The sequence below is a fragment of the Pleurodeles waltl genome, chromosome 7 (genome assembly GCF_031143425.1).
Source record: "Pleurodeles waltl isolate 20211129_DDA chromosome 7, aPleWal1.hap1.20221129, whole genome shotgun sequence".
NCBI classification, from domain to species: Eukaryota; Metazoa; Chordata; class Amphibia; order Caudata; family Salamandridae; genus Pleurodeles; species Pleurodeles waltl.
In genome coordinates, this window is record NC_090446.1 from 307,647,777 (window position 1) to 307,674,090 (window position 26,314).

Genomic DNA, 26,314 nt, shown 5'->3' on the forward strand with positions numbered 1-26,314 from the left:
ATAGGGGAAGTCACTTCAATAACGAGGTGATAAAGTTACTCTGCGAAGCGCTGAACATTGAGCAAAAGCTGCATTGTAGCTATCGCCCTGAAGCATCAGGACTGGTGGAGCAGATGAATGGTACACTGAAATCAAGAATGGCGAAAATATGTGCATCGACAAATTTGAAATGGCCTGACGCATTGCCCTTGGTGCTAATGTCAATGAGAAACACCCCTGATAGAAAGACTGGATTGTCTCCGCACGAAATTCTCATGGGCAGGGCTATGAGGCTTCCTGCAGTTCCTGCAAACGCGCTTTTGAATATTACAGATGATATGGTGTTAGACTACTGCAAGGGTCTGGCTGACGTGGTTCGCTCTTTCTCTCACCAGGTGGAAGCAACCACCTTGACACCGATCCAAGGTCCAGGACACGCACTGAAAGCAGGTGACTGGGTCGTGGTAAAGAAGCACGTGAGGAAGTCGTGTCTGGAACCCCGTTGGAAAGGCCCTTTCCAAGTGATCCTGACGACAACTACCGCTGTGAAGTGTGCGGGGGTTCCCAACTGGATTCATGCCAGTCACACAAAGAAAGTGTTGTGTCCCACAGATGAGGAAGTTGAAGCGCTAAAACTGCCAGTGTCTGATAAAACAGTGCTAAGTGCTGAGACCGAGCAAAACCGAACTGAAAGCGAACAGGCAGGAACGGAAGAGAGAGAGATATTCTCTGAGGACGAAGAGACCAACTCACTTGGGGAAGACCAAGGAGAAAGTTCAGACAGCGACGAAGCAGCTGAAGGTGACAAAGAACCTGAAGCAGCTGAGGGTAGCAAAGAGCCTGAAGCAGCTGAAGGTGGCAAGGAACCTGAAGCAGCTGAAAGTGATACAGAGCCTGACGAAAGTAACGGTAACGAAGGGCTCGAAAAAGATGAAAAAGCAGGAGAGCCTGATCAGAGGAGGGCTTTCCCAGAAGCAGACGATACAGAAAAAGAAAAAGAGAACGTGTTTGACTCCCCAGAAGGAGGGGACAAGGCCGAACAGAACGAAAGGGTTCAAGCTTCCACAGAAAAGATCGCAGGTCCATCAAATGGACATGGTGCAAAGAGGAGACTAAGCATATCACCAATAAAACAAAGGACTGAAGAAGGTTTGAATGACGGAGAAAGGCCAAAAGTGAAAGAGAAAAGAAAAGAAGTAACTGTTGTGGTACCATCCCCGAGTGAAGAAAAAGACTTGACAAAAGTGGAAAGTACCAGCGAAGCAGAATCGAAAAGAGAAGCAAAATTGAAAAGGAAAAGGATACCAAACAGGAGATATTCCGGTCCAGAATGGGCATATGTAGTCAATGACGATTGGACTGACGAGTTTGTATCTCTAAGCATCGAGAACGAAGAAGAAGAGATACCAATAGAAAAGAAAAGTTTTATGGACAGTGTTGATTGAAAGGGTGATAAATGACATTGCCTGCTACAATCTAAAGTGCTAAAACCAGCTGAGAAATTGCTAAACCGGATGAGACATTTGCTAAACCGATAAAGACTGAGTTATTGCCGAATTGAGACAAATGCTGCTAACCGATAAGTGACTGGCCTCCTGAAGAAGACGGTGTGAACATTGCGCTCGTTCAGCTTTGTAACTGAATTGCTAAGTAGTTTCTTTATAGGTGCTTCTAGCTCTCTGATTCTATACAGATCATGACGCAAAACAGTAGAAAGAAATATTGTAAATATGTGTGTATAGGCTTGATAATTGCATGTGTACTAATAATAATGGCAATTGTACTTGGAATGCATGGTAAGGGTGAGAATGAGAGAATTGATGCTTCTACTGTTACTGTCACTGAACTAACCGCATTGAAAAGACTAGAATTAGATGAGAGGCTCTTGCATGATAAGAAAGAACTTTCATATAATGTTTTCTATCGCTTGCTAACAGAATATGTTGAGACGATGGATGCGAAAGATTGTTATGTGTGTACACAGATACCGACATCAGTAAAGGAAGGGGTGACTTATCACCACATGCCTCTTACATACAGGATTACATGTAGTATAGTAATGTCTAGATTTTATGGTCAAACTAACATACAGTATTTTTACTCAAATTATGATGTTACCTTTGCATATGTTCCTATAATAGCGCAGCTAAGCCAGATTGCTAAAGATTGGGATGCTAAAATAATGAGGGAATTTTTCGAGCCAATGCAACCTTTTGAAACGGCTCACGCTCATAGGGAAAATCTTACCTGCTCGCTCTCTGCAGTAGAAATAAGCTTTTTAGATCGCACAGATGATAGAAGGGCACAAATGAATGCGAAATTAGAAAAAGAGCTACATAAGAGGACTTCCGTAGATAATTATGATTTTGCTGCAATAAAAACACAAGGGAAAATAGCTTTAGATGCTTGGCATGTCGGGAAATTTTGTATATATAGAGGTGAATCTTATTATGATAACATTTTTGTAGGAGCGAGTGAGTGTAAACATACGTTTATCTTTAAGGCCAAATGGACATTCATGATGAACGGACTTGACCCTGTCATTCCAGGTGTATATTACATTTGTGGGTATAATGCCTATTATCGTCTTCCAAAGGGATGGTGGGGGAGATGTTATTTGGGTATAGTGTTCCCAAAGGTTTATCAACTGGATGACCTATCGATGATTCAAAAGACATCTGGATCCCATCGTATCCAGAAAAGAGAGACCGCAGCTGCTGTGGTAGGAGATATATTTGGAGCCATGATTCCTTCATTGGGAGTTGTGTTGAATTCCATCAAAATAAGAAAGTTGTCTACTATAGTGGATAACATGTTGACAAAGTTTTCAGGTGCTATAATCCTGATAGATGCTGAACTTGCAGCGGAAAGAGCTATGACTCTTCCAAATAGGCTTGCTTTAGACATTCTTTTAGCAAAGGATGGCGGCGTTTGCAAAATGCTTGGTGCACGACACTGTTGTACATATATTCCCGACAATAGTGTGAAAATTAAAACTATGCTTGCTAATCTAACAAAAGAGAGTGCGGACTTGAAGGAATTGAAAGAACCAGGAGTGTGGGAGAAGGTTGGAAAAGGACTTGCTTCAGTGGGAAATTGGATTGGGGGAATTTGGAATGGAATATTGCTAAAAATAATAGAGGGAATAATGATAGTTATAATTTGTGTATTTGGAATTTGGGGAATAAAAAGGGGAATAATAATGATTATGGAAAGAATTAAAAGAAGGAAGGAGGAGAAAATAATGAAAAGAATGGCAGAAGAATACAAAGAGAAAACTAGGGGAATTAAAAGGAAAAGAGAACTGACAGAATTTTTATGGAATAAAATTTGTGGGCATAATTTGGTGTGATGACAAGTAGTCATCAGAGGAGGGATTGATGAAGCAGAAAATGAAGGTTTTGATTTATTTACGCTTAAACGTAGTGCTGCAATAATCATGTGTGACTTTAACCGAACTAATAAAGATTGTACGGGGACAAAATGTGCCCTCAGAGTAGTTTGCCAACATTTATAAGCGTGCTTTATATAACGTGATGTACTAGAATTGCACTAATCCGACATAATCATAAACGTGTGCTACGATTTGCTTGCTTGAAATGTTTTAGCTTAGCATAACTTTAGCGGAGGCTTTGGCCTAGTTGCCTGGTCTCACGGTTTAGATGCTCGTAATTTTCCAATGTGCTATTAAACGTGTATTTTTGCTTGAAGCTGTACTTTTCCACTGAGATCGTTCACATGCTTATCTTAAAGTTTCGTGCCAGCCTGGCATATTTTCTCTTTACTCCAAGGTCGATCTGCAGGTGCGGACAATGGAGGCTCTGAAAGTGAGCTAATTGGTATAAAATGTTGCAACTTGCGTACCCATCTCCAAGGATAATGTATGCTTAAGTAAAAGCTTGAGAACTGTCGTTTTTGATTGGACAATTTTAAGCTAACCTATGAACCCTCCAATGGAAGACCCTACTGGATTTGAACTGTTGTCTATAAAAACCAGGTGCACGAGAAGAAAGTAGCCATTGCAGCCATTACCAGCTCGATACCCGCCATTTTGCAGACTTCGTAGCTATTATGGCCCACCTTGCTGCGACGCCATTTTGAAAGAGACTTTGATGCTTTCTCTAATCGAGAGAAAGAGACTTTAAATGATTCTGGCCCTAGAGACTTTAACTTTGATTTGATCCCTTTGCATGAAGTAATAGTTTTACCTTGCCGCCGTGAGGCAATTGCCCCGTCCACCCTGCCCCTTTGCCCCGTCCCATGCCGATCGAAATGGTACTCATGCTGATCGAGAAACGGTACCTGTGAGACGAAGACTTCCTTGTATGCTGATCGTAATTGGTAAATATGAAAGGAAATTGTACAATTGCATTGTGTTTCTTTTAAGTAACCAACTGCTGATTTTTTATAAGAGCCCTAGCTAGGAGTTTTACTAAATTAATGTTGCTAAATTGTTTTTGCATGAAGCCCCACATGCCGATGCTAATTTGAGGTTAGACGAGGATTCCTTTTGTTGCACGATGCAATTTGAGACCTTGTTATGCTGACTAAATGTATGCAATTAGTTCATTACAGATTATCGTATTAGTGATTTGCATTGCTATTATCGAGTGCCTTGTTATTCAAATGCTGCATAGATTGCACTTGTTTCGCCGCTATGGACAGCTATTAATGTTCATTTACGGACAAACTCACATGCGCTCTGAGAGGAGTGCACTCCACTCAGCTTGTCACCCCCAAAGCCCCACCCCTTTCACATGGAAAGGATAATAAATAAAGTTTATTATCCTTTCTATGTAAAAGGATTTGCAGCGGTTGCTGCTGGCGAGGGGGGTGAAGCACCCATACGGAGGAGCCGTGCCTGATTTTCACATGCTAAAGAAGCAGCAGGGGACCTAAAATAAAAATAGTGATACTGTGACACAGTCAAATAAAATGTTCTGCTAATAGTTGAACATAGTTTACAGTCAGGTTTTGAAGTTATGTTTATTATACGCTCCACCACTAGAAAACGGATCCTTGGGATGATTACATCCATCCCAACTTCACTTAAAATCTCCCAGCAGTATTTTATCCTCTGTGGCTGTTTTACGTTGCAGGGAAGCATGATAGCAGTTAAAGGGCAAGCAATAGAGGGGGACTCATCTGAGAAAACATTAGTAAGAAAAGACAGATGTGAAACATGCCAGCTTCATAAACTAAGACCTTCAAAGATTGGATATTCTCGTGTACGTTTCGTGTACGTTTCCCATGTTTTATTATGGACGAGTAATTCTCACTTCTTCAGACATTAAACACATGCTTGGGAACACATTTTTTCTAGTGCACTAAATCAGCGCTCGCCAGTCTTTGGATGTGTTATGCCAAATACGCTGAGGTTATTTGTTTTTTCCTGCGATTTTATATAGTACAAAATTGGTGCAAAGTCATTAGCCTGCTTTACATGATCACTGGATTACATTACAGAACGTCAACTATTGCTGTTTTTAAGGCACGTGGAGATTAATTAATTTGACTCACAATCACAGAATGCTGAGCTGATGCTGGGACCTCAGTTGGGTTCCCCAGCTCCAAGGTTGGCAGTCCTTGACTTTAGGCCAGATCTCCTCCCAATAAATGCCATTCTTGCAGACTTGTCTCCTACCTTGGCATCATGGACTCTATAACCTTCAGTGTCATGCAAACTGATTTCCTGACACGTGGGAACTGAAGCTATGATCATTCCAGACACTCATGTTGCGCTACCACACAAATTAAAAATTAAAGAAAGGCTGGTGCATGCAGGTGTTAGAAGGTTATGGGAGTTCAACCACTGACAGTAAAGGAAGCTAAAGGAGAACGTAATTAGTACACTACTCCATCTATCCTACATAAACGTCCTTGAGAGGCCATGGGTGACTGGGAATTCCTTGTACTCAGTAGATGAAGCTGAATACTTAAGATTAAATGCCATGGAGACTACAGGTTGATTGACAATTGCTAGAGGAAACATGAAGCATTTACGAACTGATTGGTATGAACATTTACCTTTGCCAATGAGTGCACAGTGGACTGCTCTGTCATTGATAGCTGCATCACTTGGCTGGATATCTGTGAATGGCTTGCAGCCGAGGCCAGAGAATATTCTCTCCTGCCGGCGTACTTCTGCAGAAAAACACATAAAGTCAGATGCTAATAGAAAGGTAGTACATTCTGGATGATCCACTGAAAACAATTTTTATTACAGAAATGTAATACCTGGTAGTGCATCTTTTTCTATTTTTCCTAAAGCAGAAATGTACGGTATCTCCCTAACTTCCAAGAGTCTCCAGCACCTGGAACTTTAGAATTTGTTGTGCAACTTTGGTCCAAGGATCCGCCTTAGAGTCCCCTTTTTTGTTTTGTTTCCTCTTTTGTATGTGTTAAAGAATTTTAAAAGATAGATTGAAGTATATGGTATTTCAAACTCAGTAAAAGGGAACTAGATATCGTTGGTGTACTGTGTATGTTTATCATAACATTTCGAACTGCATCTCATCCCAACACCGCCCCATCACTACCGTTTGTCCAGTAAAAGAGATAAATGAGTCTTGAAAAATATTGATGTTTACTTTCTGTTTGCTGTTCAGTTCAAAGCTGTACTCAAATGTATCAGTATGACTTAGCAATTGCCTATATCAGTCAGGCTATAATGACTTTACTGTCCTAGGCAGAAGGCAGAATCTCTTGTACTCAGACTATGTTGTTACACTTTGTAATCAGATCCTCACCTTTGAGTTGCATTATTAAAATTAACATACCAGCACTTAGATTCACAAATACCACTGTACAGCGGTCACTCTGATCACAACTTAATTTGGGTCTATTTATGACTGCCATGTTGACTGACTAGAGGAGGGCTGCTTGACACCTACCACGGTTCAATGTCATTACTGGCGATGAACATTTCACTGGTAAAACTGCAGCCAAAGCCTCTCTGATACGGACTACGAGTCACAGCATCCACAGAATCATTGGGTACTTCGTAGAATATATGGCAACTGCCATGGCCAAAATAGGGTACTTTCTACTACATCCAATTTTCGTAAATGTCATTGTTCTTCCAATCTAGCCATTGTTTTGTGCTTGCTGCCTCTTGAATGAAGTACATATCTGGCAACACTCACACACTCAGCACACAGCTCTGTGTTCTTGCACTGAAGAATTTTCAGCATTCCCTATGTCAGTGGTTAATTTGTAAATAAAACCGTGCCGGTGCCCAAAGCCCTCCTCTTAAACACGCGGCTGCTGCAATTAAACGTGGGAACACAGAATACTGAGGCAGCGTAATCCTGAAGCCATCTCGGGCCTCTTAAATCCACATAAAGCCACTCCCTGCCCCTTTGGCTCACTTTTGCAGCTTTCTACTTTCTCCCTTTGTGACGCTTTTTTGTTTTTCTCTTCCTCCGTCTTTCCCATACGTGTCTTTTGCTCGCAGCAAATGCGTGAGGCAGAAGAATAAGCCCCGGCCCTCAAAAATAAGTGCCGGTGCTCAGCACCGGAAACAACAAGCACAAATTAAGCACTGCCCTATGTGCTTCTTGCACCAAGCTTGACTGCTCCTCTCATCTACTCTCTCAACCACTGGGTCCACATTATGCGGTTTCACGACCAGTGTGCAATGATCAGAGCTCTTCCGTGGGCCATACTTCCATCACTCACAATCACTACATACGTAACTCTAACCAACACCCCACACACAGTACATGCACTCCCTGGCCTATTCTTCTCGCCATAGGTACGAGTTTATAATCACACGTGATAGTGATATGCCATATAAACAAAATGACCATCTATTTTGAATCTACGTTGTCACTGTACATTCTTGTGCATTAAGAATCACACAGTGTGAATGACAAGTGGCACCAGCACACTTACATCAAGAACCACCCTAGCCACTTCTGCCAGAAGGCTTGTGTTACAGCGACTCCTAGTGCTAACAGGATCTTGGATCAGTCCTAAGTTTTACAGACATCTCAGACAACCGTCCGCAAAACGTACACACTCAGATTGGAGATTAGCACATGCAGCCGTGAAAATTCCGTTCTACCATAGGCCGATACTATTTCATTCTAGATACAGAGATATCAGTAACATCAACTTAGTCCTACAACTCTCCCAGCACACCAGTCATTATCTAGTCATGACCTCCAACAGGATTTTATTTGGGGAAATACCCCTATACACACATCGTTCACAGTCCAATCTACGGTCCTGATAACTTTCTACTAGAATATTGTGATTTTAATGTCAACCTGCCAAAATATTGTGGCCAAAATATCTATATGTAGAGGTCAGTATAGATTTACTATTCTTGACTCCCTATTTATGTACCTTGATGGTATGTATGGATGAAACGAAGGAGTTGCAAAAGCAGTGGAGTAATGAAACTGAAAAGTGCCCCCTGCACAGAACATGGAAGGGGTCCCCTTCCAGACTCTCAGGCCAGGTGCTGTGCTGAGGGGGCCCCTTGGAGCTCCCCCTCCACCCTCACACACTGCAGGGGCTGCGGGGGCCTTTGTTACGCCCCTGTGCAAAAGGCAAACTAGAGCAGTGATTGCTGCTCTGAGCTGCATTACATAACTTTGGTACCCTAAATATGGCCTTCCAAACCACGTCGCACCCTCCCTCAGTCAGCAAGAAAGTGAAACAGTTAAATTAAGCCTTTAGCAAGGTTATGTATACGTGGCCCAACTGCAGCAAAACAGCATTAGCCAAAGTTCCAATAAAAACACAGAGCTTCAGTGGAGCATTCACACGAGGCAGGCAGGCTGGCATCCATGCCGGCGAGCACCTGACGCACGTTCCAAGAGTCTGGCTGTGCTCCAGCCAGAAGCAGAAGCGAGGCCTTGCTACGGTAGGATTTAGGAATGCTGGAACTTGACTTTTGTGAGTCTTGGAAGGAATTTTGGACAAGATGTCCACCATATTTTCATGTCACATTGAAGCTGCTATCGTGCCATTTTGGACTTAAAATGAAGATAGAGTATGGCGGGCATTGATTAATTTGTAAAACATCAGGTGCCAGAGCCTAAAGTTTCTCTTAGTCCATGGAACATTTCTACTGAGTTAAACAGGCCACTGAGAAGATGACATTTCACGTGGCCTATCATTTACCATGGTATCTATGTACACATTTATATGCACCCCTACATTTTGCTGCCAGTCGTTTTTCGATCCTACACTTTACTAGTAGATTCTCAGTTGTAAGCTCAAACTGACAGTCTCCATACAAGGGACGGGTGCAAAGTAGAAATATGCAATTCTCAGCGAGTACTGCAGAGCTAGACAGATTTTGTATGCTCATGCAGTAGTGCAGTCAATCAGGTTACGAAGACTTTGAAGGTCCAGGAAGCACAGAGGTTACACTAGACTTGAAGGTTAGGAGTTTCCAACAGTGGTGCTGAGTAGGCCTGGTGTGTAGCTGAGGTCCTGGGTTCTGTGGCGCTCCAAAATAACCATATTAGAGTTCAGAAGGTGAAGGAGCAATAACCATGCCTATAAATTTAGTTTTTATCTTGTCACATTTGAGGAACATTCATTGACAAAGATCAAATGTCAGGCGATGGCTTCTGACAAGCCATTGCTTATTCTTATAAAATGGAGACTGTGTTTACTTTTCTTTCTCTGACTACAAAGTTAGAGAATTTTGTAAAGTCAACTTTCTGACAATCTTGCTGGGGGTACGTGGAATGCGACAGAAAAGGTTGTGGCATTTCATTTATTTTTTAGCACACAACAAAATGTAAATACCTGTAAATAAACTGTCTAAACATTTCTATATATATCAGCAGTTAGGAATGCAAAAATGAAACACATTTTCTATAATTTTAAAGTGTGATGGAAACAGAAATTTAAATAGAATCAAAAAACATAAAAACAAATAAAGGCACTGTACTTGTCAATGTGCAAATGGTGCATATTTGTTAAACCCAATTTCCACACAATACTTTTCTGATCTACACAATTTTGGTAAGTAAAACGGAATGTCAATGCGAAGTTCAATGGGGAATGTGCACTCTGTAATTGACAGTGTGCTACCACATTTTCAACAGTGTACTCCAAAATGCATCACAGGCTACATACTAAACCTTTATCAATATCATGCTGAACGGACATGGCTATTTTGCTGTACTTATTCTTTGTGTGACAATTGGATTTTTCAAAATCCCTATGACTTCAGTAATATAACATTGATGCACCACAGCTGCTCCGAAAATTGTTCCTGCACCACTGGTGAGTAGCACACAAATATCTGTTCCAATATGCTTTTAGAAGTGAACTCAAGTTTTGTGTTTCAAACACGTGCTTAGGAAAACATTTTGCTGTCACAAATATGTGAGTTACAGAATGCCACATACAAAAACAAACAAACAAAGCCTTGAAATACCAGTTTTTCATTATCAGTGAAATTAGGTGAACAAACATCTCTTTATCATTTTCATCAGGTACTTCACTTAGATGTGTTATTGCCACACAAGATGGATTCTTCCATGCACGACCATTATGTGAAGGCCAGCAGTATGACTAGGATGGACACCACCGTGCCATGGATGCAGGTACAAGGCCAGGAATTAGCACAATTAGGCCAGAACGAGGATTCAACCAGCGCTGTACCCTTTCACATCACAGATACCACCAATATTCCGGGACCTGCTACCAATAAGCTACAGCATCACACTCACACACAGGCATACACAGTTGGAGGCATGGCCAGAGCCATGGCAGCATTTTCCGCTCTGGAGACAAACTGTGATGCGCAGTGACTGAGAGCTGCACCTCCGGCATAAAACTACAGCTACAACTTGTTTTGAAATAAAATGGACAATTGATTCCACGGCAAATTGCAGGGGTTGCCAACAAACAATCCCTGACCCCAAAATATAGGGACTAGTGCTGACTTCACCATGCACCAAAACGAATTATGCACTACAAATGGCCTATGAAATGAGGGTCACTGGACAGCAGTGTGTTCAGCTCAGGATCTCCTACAAATTCTGTGAAACGTAAAAGGTCAGGCCAACCTCACCTAAGTTCTGCCATTTATGACGTTCTGAAGCCTCCTCCTAACGTAGCTGCTCAACCGGACCCTCTGCCTAGCACCAGAATTCTGGGAAAGTGATTAGCAGGACGAGAAGATGGACGAATTTCAAGCGAGTTGTGAATGTTAAAATGTGTTACATTTTCTTCCACCTGTTCTTTCACTTCCTTACTCCCTTCCTGCTTTCCTCCGAGCCTCCCTTCCTCTACTCCTTGCTCCCTTCCTCTTTCATACTTAATATCCTCCTTTTATCCACTCACTGTTGCTCTCCCCTCCCTTTTCTATTTCCTTCCTTCCTTTCATCCATCCATCCTTTGTTCCTATGTTTCTTTCTTATTCTGATTTTTCACTATTCTGTTTCTCTCTTCCCAGTCTCTATTTCTCCTTTACTTCCTAATATTCCATAATTAATTCCTCATTTCTTCCTATGATCCTTTAATTCTTCCCATCTTTAATTTCTTCTTTGTTCCTTCTTTGTATCCTTTTCCTTTCTTTCTTTGGCATCTGTCCAGCCATATCCTTCTGGCTGATTTGCAACTCATGGGCTTATATACAAGCCCCTCTGCGCTGCAGGAACATCACTTTTAGTGAAGCACACACAGCATGACTATATTTACAAGGCCACATAAAGGCACCCTGCATGGCTTTTCATGGCCTTGTAGATATGGACTGAGGCAATGCAGCGCAAGTACCCACGTAACACCCATGGCATTTGACACATTCCCAGATTGACGAGATTTGGTAAAGCTGGGAATGCGTCAACAGCCTATGCCTCCCAGGGAAGGTGTAAGGGAGGCACAACAAGGAGAAATACCATTACTTCTCGTATTTAGATAGAGACTAGCAAGCGTGCATACTCTGTTTATTGACATGCTGTAATCTACATCTGTGGGTCTGCATTACACCCATGACACGCCCATCTCTTTAATTCATTCCATGGCCTGCCTTTCAATATTAATTTGGTTTCTTTGGTAAATGCTTTACTTTTGTTCCGCCTTTTGGCTGTTTTGTTCCTACCCTGGAGATTGACCCTGTTACAAGGATTATTGCACGATTGCCCATATACGTTCTGTGGGCGCACTACCTTTTTCTTTTGTTTTGACCTGATTTTTAGTTTCCTGCTCATGTTTTGCTCCATATCTAAATGGTTCATTTCAGAGCACTTGGCTGGTGTCCACGAAATTCACTCAGCTGACGCGATTTGACAACCAGAATGTAGCTGTGTATACGTGTGTAAACAAACTTTCATTCCTGATAGGCTTTTGGAGCCCATGCGGCTCTGTGCCATGCTTAATGTTTCATATTATTGTTCTTTTTCAATGCACTGCTCTTTGGATTGAAACTTAAGTTTTATAGGTTTTTTTAACTGCCGATGCCGAGACTTGAACCCGGCTTCCCAGGTCTAAAGTCAGTACTCTAAATGTTATGCCACATCCTTTCTCCAAGACAATTGCCATTTCTTTAGGGTTGTGTGTAGCTAATGTGTAGCTCTTGAATCCCAGCAGCATAGCACACAGTATAATGTTCTGCATGGTTAAAACTTACATGGTCCCAAAGGCGAGAGCTATTGGCTATGCCAATGCGTGTTCTTTTTTTGTATGTGTGCTGCATTCTGCTTGCGTTGGCGCATGGCAGCCCATTGTGTCACCAGCGCGGTGGAAAAGGACAGGAATGCTCTCTATTTGTTAGACATGGCACATTCCTGCCCTTTTCTTTTGATGCAGGGCAGCGCAGCAAGAAGGCTTACGATGCTGCCCTGTGCCAAAACCTCATAAATGTGCCCCTTAGTCTACAACTGCAGACTCATGCTCTGCAAAAAGAAGCCCTGAGCGGTCAAGTTTTTGATGTATTATGTGTACAGCATGCAACAAAACGTTACACATTTTTGATGCATTATGTGAACAACATGCAACATAACCTAATATAAATTAAGCGATAAATCCGATTAATTGTGACCTTTGTAGTCTAATTTGGACTGATACAGTTGCACTACCTGTTTGCATTGGTCCAAAAAAGGAGGCGCTATTGCTATCCACATTTATGCAAAATGTTTGATAAAATAAAATTGGAAAGCGTGTATTCTTTATTTATTTAAACACAGTCAAGTTGCAAAAAGTGGCATACATATAAAAGATATAAATTACTGGAGTGGTCCAAGATCCGGTACTGAAGCACACTCTTTCCCAGATGGCAGTGCTCGTCACCAGGAGAAAAGACATCACTCGCAGTTCAAGAAAGAAATGTCTGAGTTTAAGGCTTTTATTTAACACTTTTGCCGTAGGGCCTGATTTAGAGTTTGTTGGTTGGGGGTTACTCCGTCACAAGCGTGACGGAGATCCTGTCTGCCATACTATGGTTCCATTGTATCTTATGGGAATGGTAATAAGGCAGGCAGGATATCTGCCACATTTGTGACAGAGTAACCCGTCCGCCAAACTCTAAATCAGACCCTTAGTTGTGTTTCATGCACTTAATGGACAAACCTGTGCTTATACCGTAGATACATAAAAAGTTCACTAACATCAATACTGGGGAATCAGACAGTAAGTGCCGGACACAAATGTCATGGTAAAAATATTCAGAAAAAAGTTTCAAAAAAGGAAAGTGGGAGAGGAAATGTGGAAAGCTTAAGGCCCATATTTATACTTTTTTAGCGCCGCATTTGCGCAGCTTTTTGACGCAAAAGCGGCGCAAACTTACAAAATACAATTGTATTTTGTAAGTTTGCGCTGCTTTTGCGTCAAAAAAATGACTCAAATGTGGCGCAAAAAAAGTCTAAATATGGGCCTAAGTGGTAAAAACTAAAAACATGATCTTAAAAGCTAAATATGTGAAGTCAGCGTGTTGCACAATGGCATAAGTATGGAAAGTTAAGAAATTATCTGGGACTGATTGCAGTTGATTGAATCATGCATTGAAAGAAATAGGATTTTAATGTTAATATGTCAATTTTGATCATGATATATGACCATCACCCCTTAAGTGTGCGATCAGTGGCATGGTCAGTCTTAGGGGTCACATTTCCTTTGGGTAACATAAGTAGCTTCTTGAGAGAAGAAATATTTGTGAACCTAGACTTTTTCTAAGAAAGTCTTGAAGATTGCTCTGGCCACACCAGTTGATTATACAATCCTACCTACTGCTGTCAATCTGCTAAGCTTAGCCTTTGAGCAAACTTTATATTCTGCGACCTGACATAGTTATTGCCGACTTTTTCTATCAACCAGAACGATAATGTGTTCAATTAGTTAACACAGGTGCACAGTTTTGGGCACATATGTGCTGATGATGTCCCATGTGTCATGATTTAAGCCTCAACAGGTGACTTTCTGCAGTGATTTTGTCTGTGTACACTTTGTCTGCTACTTGCTTCCTAATGCTAGCCTCTTTTTACTTCTTAATTCATCATTTGGAAGGTTATTCGCATTGACTAAGGCTACCACCTCTGTATAAGTAGCTCTGCTAAAAGAAATAACAGACTGGTGGATATGCAAAGGCTCAAATCAGAGCACCGACAAGGCTGAGCAATTATGCATTCCACTAACACACTCTTATTATCTCTGTGGACCTAACAGAAACATTGGAAATGTGAAGTGTAAATCCTTTGATTCTGTAGAGAATGATTGTGTGAGATTTGTATGGGCAGCTCATTTCCTCAAAAGTGAGTTCTGGGTCTAATCTATCATTTTTATCCGTTTAATTCCTTTAAATCCCTGGAACTCTGTCTTGAGAGTATTAGTTATCAATCTTTGAGTCTTCACCGATGGCAGCAAGTCTATTCAAATAGCCTGCATGTGCAGACTGGTAAGCCTTCCTTGAGTCTTGCCCACTCATCTCACTCTGTTGTAAGCTTACTTGTATATTGCTCTTCGGGGTGAACAACTCCTGCAAAGAGCCTTTTAGAAGATGAGAGCAAGCTAAAGTTGTTTTACTTTCCTTCATGTTCAATTACTGCATTTTCTGACAATTATCTTGCCACTGCCCTTCATCACCAGTCTGTAGTGGCTGAATGTCAGTGGCCAGTGGGAGCAGTGGCTTTGTTCTGTAAACTGCCGCCTTTCAGAGCAGTTTTCCTGATTGTCTCTCTATTGTCCTTTAATCTTCTTCTTCTTCTAGCACTATGGTTCAGACTTTCCTGGATCAAACCCCGATTAGCATGGTGACTGAAACCTTTCTGTCATCCTTTCTGTCGATTTAGGCATGTGCATGTCTATCTCTTCTTGAGACAAGAACTATGTTGGGGCTTATGACCCCTCCTGCACTGCTTTCTGGACCACCGGTCTCCCAAGGGGGAATAAGCTGGCACTATAATGAGCTGTGAGAGACTTCTACCCCCTTTGTATTCCATGCTATCCTCTACTGGAGGTACCACATGATGCGTCTATTGAATATCCAATAGTGTATGTCCGTGCTTAAGTCATTAGAACGCATAGACTTGGGAAATTGTTTACCAAATCGCCAATCAGGTCACCTCAGAGATGGCAAACAGGGTGGTAGTGCTAAAGGAGAGTTTGACTGCTGGTTTCAAGCCTCTACTTGTAAGGTCATTCGTGCAACCTGTGGTTACAAACTGTGCAATCAACCTCAGTGGGGGACTTTATGATTCGTAACTAGAAACCTACAACTATTGTTCAACTCACTAAACAGAGCAAGAAGGAAAAAACACGGGTTCAGTCCTAAGAGTTCAGACTTAAGGGAACATCGTGACTGGAGCAACAAAGAAAGATACCGGCCAACTTAACTTTCACTTCATTCCAGCCTCCTCCTCCAAACACTTCACACCGCTCTCTCAGATCAAAACACAGGATGGAAAGAAGAAAGGTAAACAGTGCAAGAGGAGTTCCCCTCCACACAACACCACTGCAGTAAGCACGGCCTCAATTAATTTCCATTCCACAGCTCTGTTGAGAACCCCTGACCAGCAAGCAGCTGAGGCACCAGTGGGGCCCGGTACTAAGGATACACCAGTCTAGGTACACCAACAAGAACTGCGTCACTTCTACTGCGGCAGGCCACACAGGCAGAAAGCCAACTACGACCTAATCAGTGCAGCATATCCTGTTTGCGACACTGTCGACCTGTGTGTGACTACAAGGAACACAAGCTTCCAATGGGATTTATGAAAGAACCAATGGATGAAATGAGCCGATTCATTGTTCTATGCTGTATGCTAAGGTGGGAAGAAGCAAAATGTCAATAACACTTGAATGTCCAATGGATGACAAGAGTTGACTAAAAGCTTCATGTAACTATATTCGCATATATTTTGACTACGATTTTTTTCTGAAAACATGGGGCTGACAGATCTAAATTAGGTAATAAGTTTGCACACTGTGGTAAGAAGGTGACTTAAAATGATTTCATTACTTTAGGGGTGCCAGACGTTATTTGTGGCAGACATAAATCTAAGTACAATAAGCATCCACGCTCACAGTCTTGTAACACCTGTTTTGTGTTACTGTCCAGTGTAAACTGATGATAGCTCTCTTGCTGATCACATGGAAGGAGGATCAAAAACACTTGGCTCTGACTGCTTTGCTCTTCTTTAACAAATGCTTAACTGAATTAAGGAGCATATTAGTGTGTGCCGTTAGAACTTTGTATTTTCTACATTTCCACTATCAAACAGTAAAATCAAATAATATCTCAGGGAAATATATTGGCATTGGTCTCAATGGGCCATTAGTATTAATTGAGGCAGGATGCTGACACATTAAGATGAAGAGGGAACAATGGACTGTCTACAAAATGGAAGAAGTTGGTGTCCAAAACACCCTTGCAAAATTAATGAAGCATTTTTGCTGCTGTTAAAGTTTCCAACTCGTTCCAGGTGATGTAGAGCTGAGATACAGTTTTAGAGTCTTTTTAGTGAGGGAGTTCAGATTTATTCGATACTGTCTTTTGGGCTGACAGCTCAAGTTGAGTATTTCATCAATCATTCGCCAGTTGACAGGTGTTCTGTTCCGGCCAACTATATTACAATGAAGTATGCTTCTCAGCAGTGAGAAACTGTATTTCAGAGGTCGAATATTCCATGTTCACTATGGAATTGATGCATGAGCTTGGAAAAATTGACATAAACACAGGGGAGGCTGGTACCCTTTGAAAGTGTTGGGGTGAGTGCAGTGCCCCACTGATTCCCTCCCAAAAAAACCTTCCTCCAAAACCCCAAAGTAAACCACCATCCTCCATTAGCCTAAAATAGAATTTGCCTCCCTCCAAAGACCCAACTAAAAGCATAACATTAACTACAAAATGAAACACAAGTACTACACTTACATACATATCAAATAAAATGAAATAAAACATAACTACCCACTGGTTGTGTGTCCTGCTCAGTGTTCTTCTCCTTCTCCGATGCACAAAGAAATTCCCTAACCAATCCAGGCACTGCACTCATGTTTTTAACCAGCATGAGAGGAGCACCTTGATTGGATGGAGCAGGCTGGCTGGATGCTACTTCAGGCCTTGGAGGCTCGTGCTTGGTCTCCAGACAGCTGTCTTTAAATAGCTGAATGGAGAGCTTCAAAATGCGCGTGTCACTTTGGCCGGTGTAAATCAGCCAGCTAAAGTGACATGCGCACTTTGGAGGATCCAGCCAGCCCTGCTGGGGGGCGACACTCCTCTGCCCTCAAGAAGAAACTGCCACTGCATATGAAAGTAGAGGGTACATGACAAAATGGGACAACGTATGGAGAGCATGCAGTGATAACTTCATTGTTGGGGAAACACTGGTGTGGTTGAGGGACTATTGCTCCATACAAATCTGTCACTACATATGTAACCCAAATAACCATTGTTAGAAATGGGGTCTTTGGTTGACAGTCAGGTTACCCCCTGTTCAAGCAAGGACCCTCACTCTAGTCAGGGTAAAAGAGAATCACCCTCAGCTAACCCCTGCTTACCCCCTTGGTAGCTTGGCAGAGCAGTAGGCTTAACTTCAGAGCGCTAGGTGTAAAGTATTTGTACCAACACACACAGTAACTTAATGAAAACACTACAACATGACACAACACCGGTTTAGAAAAATAGGAAATATTTATCTAAACAAAACAAGACCAAAATGACAAACATCCAACATACACAAGTCAAGTTATGAATTTTTAAAGATTAAACTCAAAAATAGCGCTTAGAAGCAAAAATGCTTCGATGAGATGTTAACACGGCGTCGTGACGGAGTCGTTCCCAACAAGCCGACACCAGCGGCGCCGGACACGGAGTCACGTAGACCCCCAAGTACAGTACCTTTGGTGAAGAGTGAAAACAAGCCGATGCGCGAAGTCGGGAATCGCGGCATCTGTGCGAAACGTTAAATCCGTGCACTTCGAGCGGCGTCGGTCACGACGTGGTGCGGCGACTTCCACGGAGTCACGGACTTCAGCGGGCCAGCAGCGGCGTCGGGCCTGCGAAGAGCGTCGCGTTCCAGCGGGGGTCACGGCATCAGGTGCAAGCGGCGTTACCGGATTCAGCAGCGGCGTTGGTCCGGAGTCGCCCGAAGTCGATTTCCTTGGATTTCCACCAGCTTTCCTTTCAAGGGCCCAGGGACTGGATAGGGAACCACTTGTCAGAGCAGGAGTCTCTCCAGAGACTCCAGGTGCTGGCAGAGAGAAGCCTTTGCTGTCCCTGAGACTTCAAACAACAGGAGGCAAGCTCTAACTCAAGCCCTTGGAGATTTCTTCACAAGATGGAAGGCACACAAAGTCCAATCTTTGCCCTCTTACTCTGGCAGAAGCAGCACTGCAGGAAAGCTCCACAAAGCACAGTCACAGGCAGGGCAGCACTTCTTCCTCAGCTATCAGCTCTTATCCAGGCAGAGGTTCCTCTTGGTTCCAGAAGTGTTTCTAAAGTCTGTAGATTTGGGTGCCCTTCTTATACCCATTTTAGTCTTTGAAGTCACCTTTCTTCAAAGGGGACTCACACCTACTTGAGAAATCCTGCCTTGCCCAGGCAAGGCATCAGACACACAGCAGGGGGTTGGAGCCGGCATTGTCAGAGGCAGGCACAGTCCTTTCAGATGAGAGTGACCACTCCACCCCTCCCTCCTAGCAGAGATGGCTAATCAGGAAATGCAGGTTACACCCCAGCCTCCTTTGTGTCACTGTCTAGTGCGAGGTGAAAAACAACCCAACTGTCAAACTGACCCAGACAGGGAATCCACAAACAAGGCAGAGTCACAGAATGGTTTAAGCAAGAAAATGCTCACTTTCTAAAAGTGGCATTTTCAAACGCACAATCTTAAAATCAACTTTACTAAAAGATGTATTTTTTAATTGTGAGTTCAGGGACCCCAAACTCCACATGTCCATCTACTCTCTATGGGAATCTACACTTCAATCATATTTAAAGGTAGCCCCCATATTATCCTATGAGAGAGACAGGCCTTGCAACAGTGAAAAACGAAATTGGCAGTATTTCACTGTCAGGACATATAAACCACATTACTATATGTCCTCCCTTATCCATACACTGCACCCTGCCCTTGGGGCTACCTAGGGCCTACCTTAGGTGCCTTACATGTAAGAAAAGGGAAGGTTTAGGCCTGGCAAGTGGGTACACTTGCCAAGTCGAATTGACAGTGTAAAAATACACTTACAGACACTGCAGTGGCAGGTCTGAGACATGATTACAGGGTTACTTGTGTGGGTGGCACAACCAGTGCTGCAGGCCCACTAGTAACATTTGATTTACAGGCCCTGGCACCTCTAGTGCACCTTACTAGGGACTTACTAGTAAATCAAATAGGCCAATCATGGATAAACCAATTACATACAATATACACGGAGAGCATATGCACTTTAGCACTGGTTATCAGTGGTAAAGTGCTCAGAGTTGAAAAGCCAACAGCAACAGGTCAGAAAAAAATAGGAGGCAGGAGGCAAAAAGACTGGGGATGACCCTGCATAAGCAAAAGTCCAACACGACCCCCTACCAGCCTAAAGCCAGGAGAGAACAATCAATACCTTGATGTACTTCCCTGATTGGGGCGATAGAACAAGGACCCAGGCCCACAACAGCAGGGGCATGTTCCAGTTCTACGCCTTCCTGACTCCAGTTGGATCCCTCTGTCCATACTCTCAGGGCCCACTAAGCTAACCCATGGGGAACCCTTCTCCACATCTGCAGACACCATCTGTGCGCGCCTAACTTTACTTTGCTCACAGATGTATTGCAATGGGCAGATAGTACCACCAGGGCCAACACAGTGGTGTTGCCCACTCCACCCCTGGGGTGTGACTCTTGTTCCCCCCCCAGGGGCAGCTCTGTCCACCAGGACAGCAAGCCACAGTGACCCCTGACAACTGTCAGGGGTGAGAGCCTGACCTCAGGCCTCTCCAACCACTGTGACTGTGGAGAGTGGGGGGCAGTAGCCCCAGGTGCCTGACACCCTTTGACCACTCTACCTTCCACCAGGTCAGAGAAGATAACCTGACCCTGGTCCTCCCCTCTGGGGCTCTGTACCCTCCCTCCAGGAGCGGCACTCCCAGAGTAAAACATTGTCAGGGTGCTTGTAGAAGCAGTCCTGCACAATTCTTCCACCAGTGCAGGGATGTTAACCTGCAACTGATCCTCCAACCTGGGGTCTGTACCTTCAGGTTGGACCAGGGCCAGGGGTGAGGCTTCCCTCCCCCTGCCCTCTCTTCTGGGGTCCTGAACCACCCAACTAGGAGTGGCCCCCCCAGAAGACAAAATGGTAGGGGCACTGTTAGCAGTAGCCCCTTCCTCCAGGTCAGGGGGGACACCCTGAACCTGGCCTTCCAATCCAGGGTCTGTACCCTTAGATTGCTCTGGGGTCAGGGGTGAGTCTTTCTCTCCCCTTCCCCTACTCTCAGGGTTCTGCACCCACCCCTCAGGGAGAGTACCCCTTGAAATCACACCAGGGGGGGTGATTGGGCAAACCGCCGCCCCCTTCAGGTCAGGGTTTATCCCCTGCACCTCATCCTCCAGTCCAGGGTCTGTACCCACAGACTGGACCACTGCCTGGCAACCCAGGAATTCCTGGGGGGCATACCTACCCCCCACCAGGTCAGAGTTTACCCTCTGAACCTGGTCATCCAACCCAGGGTCACCACCCTGCGGTTGAACCACTGCCTGGCATACCAGGACTTCCAGAGGGGCACACTTACCCCCCCTCAAGGGACACACAGTCCTGAAGGGCCACACAAGAGTCTGGCTGGCGCAGGTCTCCTGACCTCTGCCCATCTGACAGAGTCTGGATTCCCCCCAACCCAGAAATGGTCTCACCAAGGTCATTCATGGGGGGCTCTGCTCTCAGAGCTGACCCCTGACCCTCCAGGTTCTCCACTGGGGTCCGCAACCCCCTCTCAACCCTCTGTCTGGACTTCTGCACCTCCTTACTAGGAGTGGTACTGCCAGACACCAGAACTGGTGGGATGCTGGCTACAGCCGCCCCCCAAGTTCTCCTGACACTGTGGGATCTCCCTCAACAGATGGCCCTATGGTACAGGCTAGGATCCCCTCCTGGTGTTCCCTCATGGAACCCTCCAGGACCTGGGACCGGATCTCGGGCACCTTGGACCTCAGCCCATCCCCATTCCCTCTCCTCAGAGACTGGACATGGGGTCCCTCACCCATCCCACTACACTGGGACCTACCTGGGACACTACAATCCTTCCCTACCTCACCTGGTTGGGAAATACCTAGACCACTCCTCTCAGGAGCCCCCCCAAATGCCTCTTCAGACTCTCTGGTACTCACCAAGAGGTCTGCCTCCATTGTAAGCTCCCTGGGGTCAGAGAACTCACAGTCCACCTGGTGTTGGCGTAGCTCTGGAAAATAAGGACAAGACATATGCTCTCCAGCAATTACATCACTCAGCCCCTTACATGAATTAACCAAAGTACCCTTCACCCAACCATCCAGTGACTCTGCTTTGAAAAAGCACCCCACATCACCCTCCTGAGACTGGTGAGACAGTACCTGACTGTCCCTGACACTCAACCCACAATCTTCTGGGATGTCTTCACACTCCATAACCAGGACTTCTACCTGGGGGGAACCCCTCTCCCTGTCACTCTCACCTAGAGTCAGTAGAGAGTCCCTCCCACCAGTAGGAATATGACTCCCCATGCCAGTTCCCCAATCCACCTCAAGGACCCTGTGCATCACTGGAGCTACCTCATACCCCTGAACCTCCTGGCGTGTGTTAACTCCCTCCTTCAAGTAGGGCACCACATCTCTGGGCATGTGCACTTCTTCAGCAGCACTGGATATAAAATTGTTGCTGCCACCATTCCAGCTGGACTCAGCCCTTATGACTTCCAGGTCCTTCATTTTGAGCTCATAAGCCCAAATCCTCTTTTTGATCTCTAAGTCCCTCCTCCTTTCTTCCAACTCCTTCTCCCTTTGCATCCTCAACTCCTTGAGCCGGCGAGCCCTCTCTGCCTGTCTGTCCTGTAACTCTTAGGAGTCAGACACTTGGGTGGCACCCTGCTACCCCTCCTGGGGACCCTTCCCCCAGGCGTAACAGGTACCTCCACTACACCACTGTGTATCCTCTGCACTTCCCCACCCACATTCTCCTCCTCTGTGTGCCCTCCAGCCTTCTTGATTGTCACCCAGGCCCTCTGTGCCTTTTGCAGCTCCCCCTCCCTGGTGGAGCTCTCAGTGGGACAGTCAAGATCTTTAAGGAACTGTTTCAATTGAGCAACTGAGTACTCCTTCAGTTTCTCTATTTCAAACACAGCTCCAGCTGTTGCATCTTCAGATTGAGACATGATGAGTCACAAGTGCAAAGTTCCAAAGGCAGAAAATAAGTTCCCAATGAAGTAAAAAGAATCCGTCAAGGGATCAGCAAAATCATGGAAGTAGAACAAAAAGGAGTCCTTAAGAGAAAAAGCAAAAGATCACCAAACAAGTAGTATGTGGTCACGTAGTGGTCTGAACTCAAACAGTAGTGTACACTTAATCACTGTATGTCAAGTACAAATACAAGTCCAATCCCAACCGCTGATCACCAATGTTAGAAATGGGGTCTTTGGTTGACAGTCAGGTTACCCCCTGTTCAAGCAAGGACCCTCACTCTAGTCAGGGTAAAAGAGAATCACCCTCAGCTAACCCCTGCTTACCCCCTTGGTAGCTTGGCAGAGCAATAGGCTTAACTTCAGAGCGCTAGGTGTAAAGTATTTGTACCAACACACACAGTAACTTAATGAAAACACTACAACATGACACAACACCGGTTTAGAAAAATAGGACATATCTATGTAAACAAAACAAGACCAAAATGACAAAAATCCAACATACACAAGTCAAGTTATGAATTTTTAAAGATTAAACTCAAAAATAGCACTTAGAAGCAAAAATGCTTCGATGAGATGTTAACACGGCGTCGTGACGGAGTCGTTCACAACAAGCCGACACCAGTGGCGCCGGACACGGAGTCACGTAGACCCCCAAGTACACTACCTTTGGTGAAGAGTGAAAACAAGCCGATGCGCGAAGTCGGGAATCGCGGCATCTGTGCGAAATGTTAAATCCGTGCACTTCGAGCGGCGTCGGTCACGACGTGGTGTGACGACTTCCACGGAGTCGCGGACTTCAGCGGGGCTGCAGCGGCGTCGGGCCTGTGAAGAGCGTCGCGTTCCAGCGAGGGTCACGGCGTCAGGTGCAGGCGGCGTTACCGGATTCAGCAGCGGCGTCGGTCCGGAGTCGTCCGAAGTCGATTTCCTTGGATTTCCACCAGCTTTCCTTTCAAGGGCCCAGGGACTGGATAGGGCACCACTTGTCAGAGCAGGAGTCTCTCCAGAGACTCCAGGTGCTGGCAGAGAGAAGCCTTTGCTGTCCCTGAGACTTCAAACAACAGGAGGCAAGCTCTAACTCAAGCCCTTGGAGATTTCTTCACAAGATGGAAGGCACACAAAGTCCAGTCTTTGCCCTCTTACTCTGGCAGAAGCAGCACTGCAGGAAAGCTCCACAAAGCACAGTCACAGGCAGGGCAGCACTTCTTCCTCAGCTATCAGCTCTTCTCCAGGCAGAGGTTCCTCTTGGTTCCAGAAGTGTTTCTAAAGTCTGTAGATTTGGGTGCCCTTCTTATACCCATTTTAGTCTTTGAAGTCACCTTTCTTCAAAGGGGACTCACACCTACTTGTGAAATCCTGCCTTGCCCAGGCAAGGCATCAGACACACAGCAGGGGGTTGGAGCCGGCATTGTCAGAGGCAGGCACAGTCCTTTCAGATGAGAGTGACCACTCCACCCCTCCCTCCTAGCAGAGATGGCTAATCAGGAAATGCAGGTTACACCCCAGCCCCCTTTGTGTCACTGTCTAGTGCGAGGTGAAAAACAACCCAACTGTCAAACTGACCCAGACAGGGAATCCACAAACAAGGCAGAGTCACAGAATGGTTTAAGCAAGAAAATGCTCACTTTCTAAAAGTGGCATTTTCAAACGCACAATCTTAAAATCAACTTTACTAAAAGATGTATTTTTTAATTGTGAGTTCAGGGACCCCAAACTCCACATGTCCATCTACTCTCTAGGGGAATCTACACTTTAATCATATTTAAAGGTAGCCCCCCGTATTATCATATGAGAGAGACAGGCCTTGCAACAGTGAAAATGAAATTGGCAGTATTTCACTGTCAGGACATATAAACCACATTACTATATGCCCTCCCTTATCTATACACTGCACCCTGCCCTTGGGGCTACCTAGGGCCTACCTTAGGGGGGTGCCTTACATGTAAGAAAAGGGAAGGTTTAGGCCTGGCAAGTGGGTACATTTGCCAAGTCGAATTTACAGTGTAAAACTACACTTACAGACACTGCAGTGGCAGGTCTGAGACATGATTACAGGGTTACTTGTGTGGGTGGCACAACCAGTGCTGCAGGCCCACTAGTAACATTTGATTTACAGGCCCTGGCACCTCTAGTGCACCTTACTAGGGACTTACTAGTAAATCAAATAGGCCAATCATGGATAAACCAATTACATACAATGTACACGGAGAGCATATGCACTTTAGCACTGGTTATCAGTGGTAAAGTGCTCAGAGTTGAAAAGCCAACAGCAACAGGTCAGGAAAAAAATAGGAGGCAGGAGGCAAAAAGACTGGGGATGACCCTGCATAAGCAAAAGTCCAACAACCATCAACCGATGTTTTGAGCTATTTATGCAGTAGATTAAGAATTACGCGCATTGCTGGTGCCGGGGGCGGAGCCATTTGCAACAGGGCAGGAGCCCTTTAAAAACTTTGTTGCGCTCCCGCCGTCGCGGGACGCGCATTGCTGGTGCCGGGGGCGGAGCCATTTGCAACAGGGCAGGAGCCCTTTAAAAACTTTGTCACGCTCCCGCCGTCGCGGCCGCGCATTGCTGGTGCCGGGGGCGGAGCCATTTGCAACAGGGCTGGAGCCCTTTAAAAACTTCAACGTGCTCCTGCCGTAGCGGGACGTGCACGGGCGGCGCCCGGGCAAAGCCCGGGCCAAGGGCGGGCCCATCCTTCGCCCGTCAGCGCCCAGAAGAGGCAGGGCTGGGCCATACCCCTTAATCTCTCGGTTTTTGTGCTGCGTCAACCAGCGGTGACCTGTGGTGCTGAGTACGTTTCCTTCTTTTTTCTCTTCCCCATTCTCTATTCAGCATGGGAAAGCGCAAGGTTCGTTCTAGTCCTGACCTGGCTATAGCCAAATCCAAAAGCTCTAAATCCAACAGAGCAACGCAATTCCACTCCAATTGCGTTTCTAGAGAAATTGATCACTTAATTGAGGAAGTGGAATCCATCCTCAAGGAAAAAGAGGGCAATGCCTGTAAGAAACTGAAATCAGGATCTTTACTTCCATTTCTAACGACTAGCTCCACTAAACCTACTGACATTCAGCCTCAGAAAACTTTAGCCCAGGTTGCTGCCCCTCCCTGCTCGACTGGTCTAGCTAATTCCTCGCTTTCGCCTGGCACTAGTTCTAATTTGGAAGTAAACCGTTCTGTTTCCATTGTCAATGGGATTCCATGTACAAATCGGTTTTCTGTCTTGGACCAACCAGAATTAGCAAGTGCCATACAGCCTTCGCTCCGTGTGCCTTTTAAACCCATTTTTGATCCTCCTAATGATGATGTCTCAGCTCTGGTATCTAGTCTAAAGCGTGAAGTCGGGGAATTGAAGAGTCTTTTATTTGAGGTCCTTAAATTCCTCAAAAAACCTGACCTAACTCCTCAGCTTATCCCGAACTCAGCCACTGCACAAGTTTCTCGGCCATTGGCTCCTGTTGCTCTGCCAGTAGATTCCCCACTGCCACGGGAAATGGTCAAGGGTTCTAGTTATAG

The 26,314-nt window shown here is 44.8% G+C and overlaps 1 protein-coding gene across 3 annotated transcripts in view; it reads right to left on the reverse strand.

Annotated features, from left to right (window-relative positions):
• Nucleotides 1–26,314, reverse strand: part of KIAA1755 (KIAA1755 ortholog) — a 517,033-nt gene that overhangs the window by 46,669 nt on the left and 444,050 nt on the right. For all 3 annotated transcript variants that reach the window (XM_069243743.1, XM_069243744.1, XM_069243742.1), the window contains exon 20: nt 6,007–6,123. In XM_069243743.1, coding sequence (XP_069099844.1) covers nt 6,007–6,123 — 117 coding nt within the window. The remainder of the gene's footprint in view (nt 1–6,006; nt 6,124–26,314) is intronic.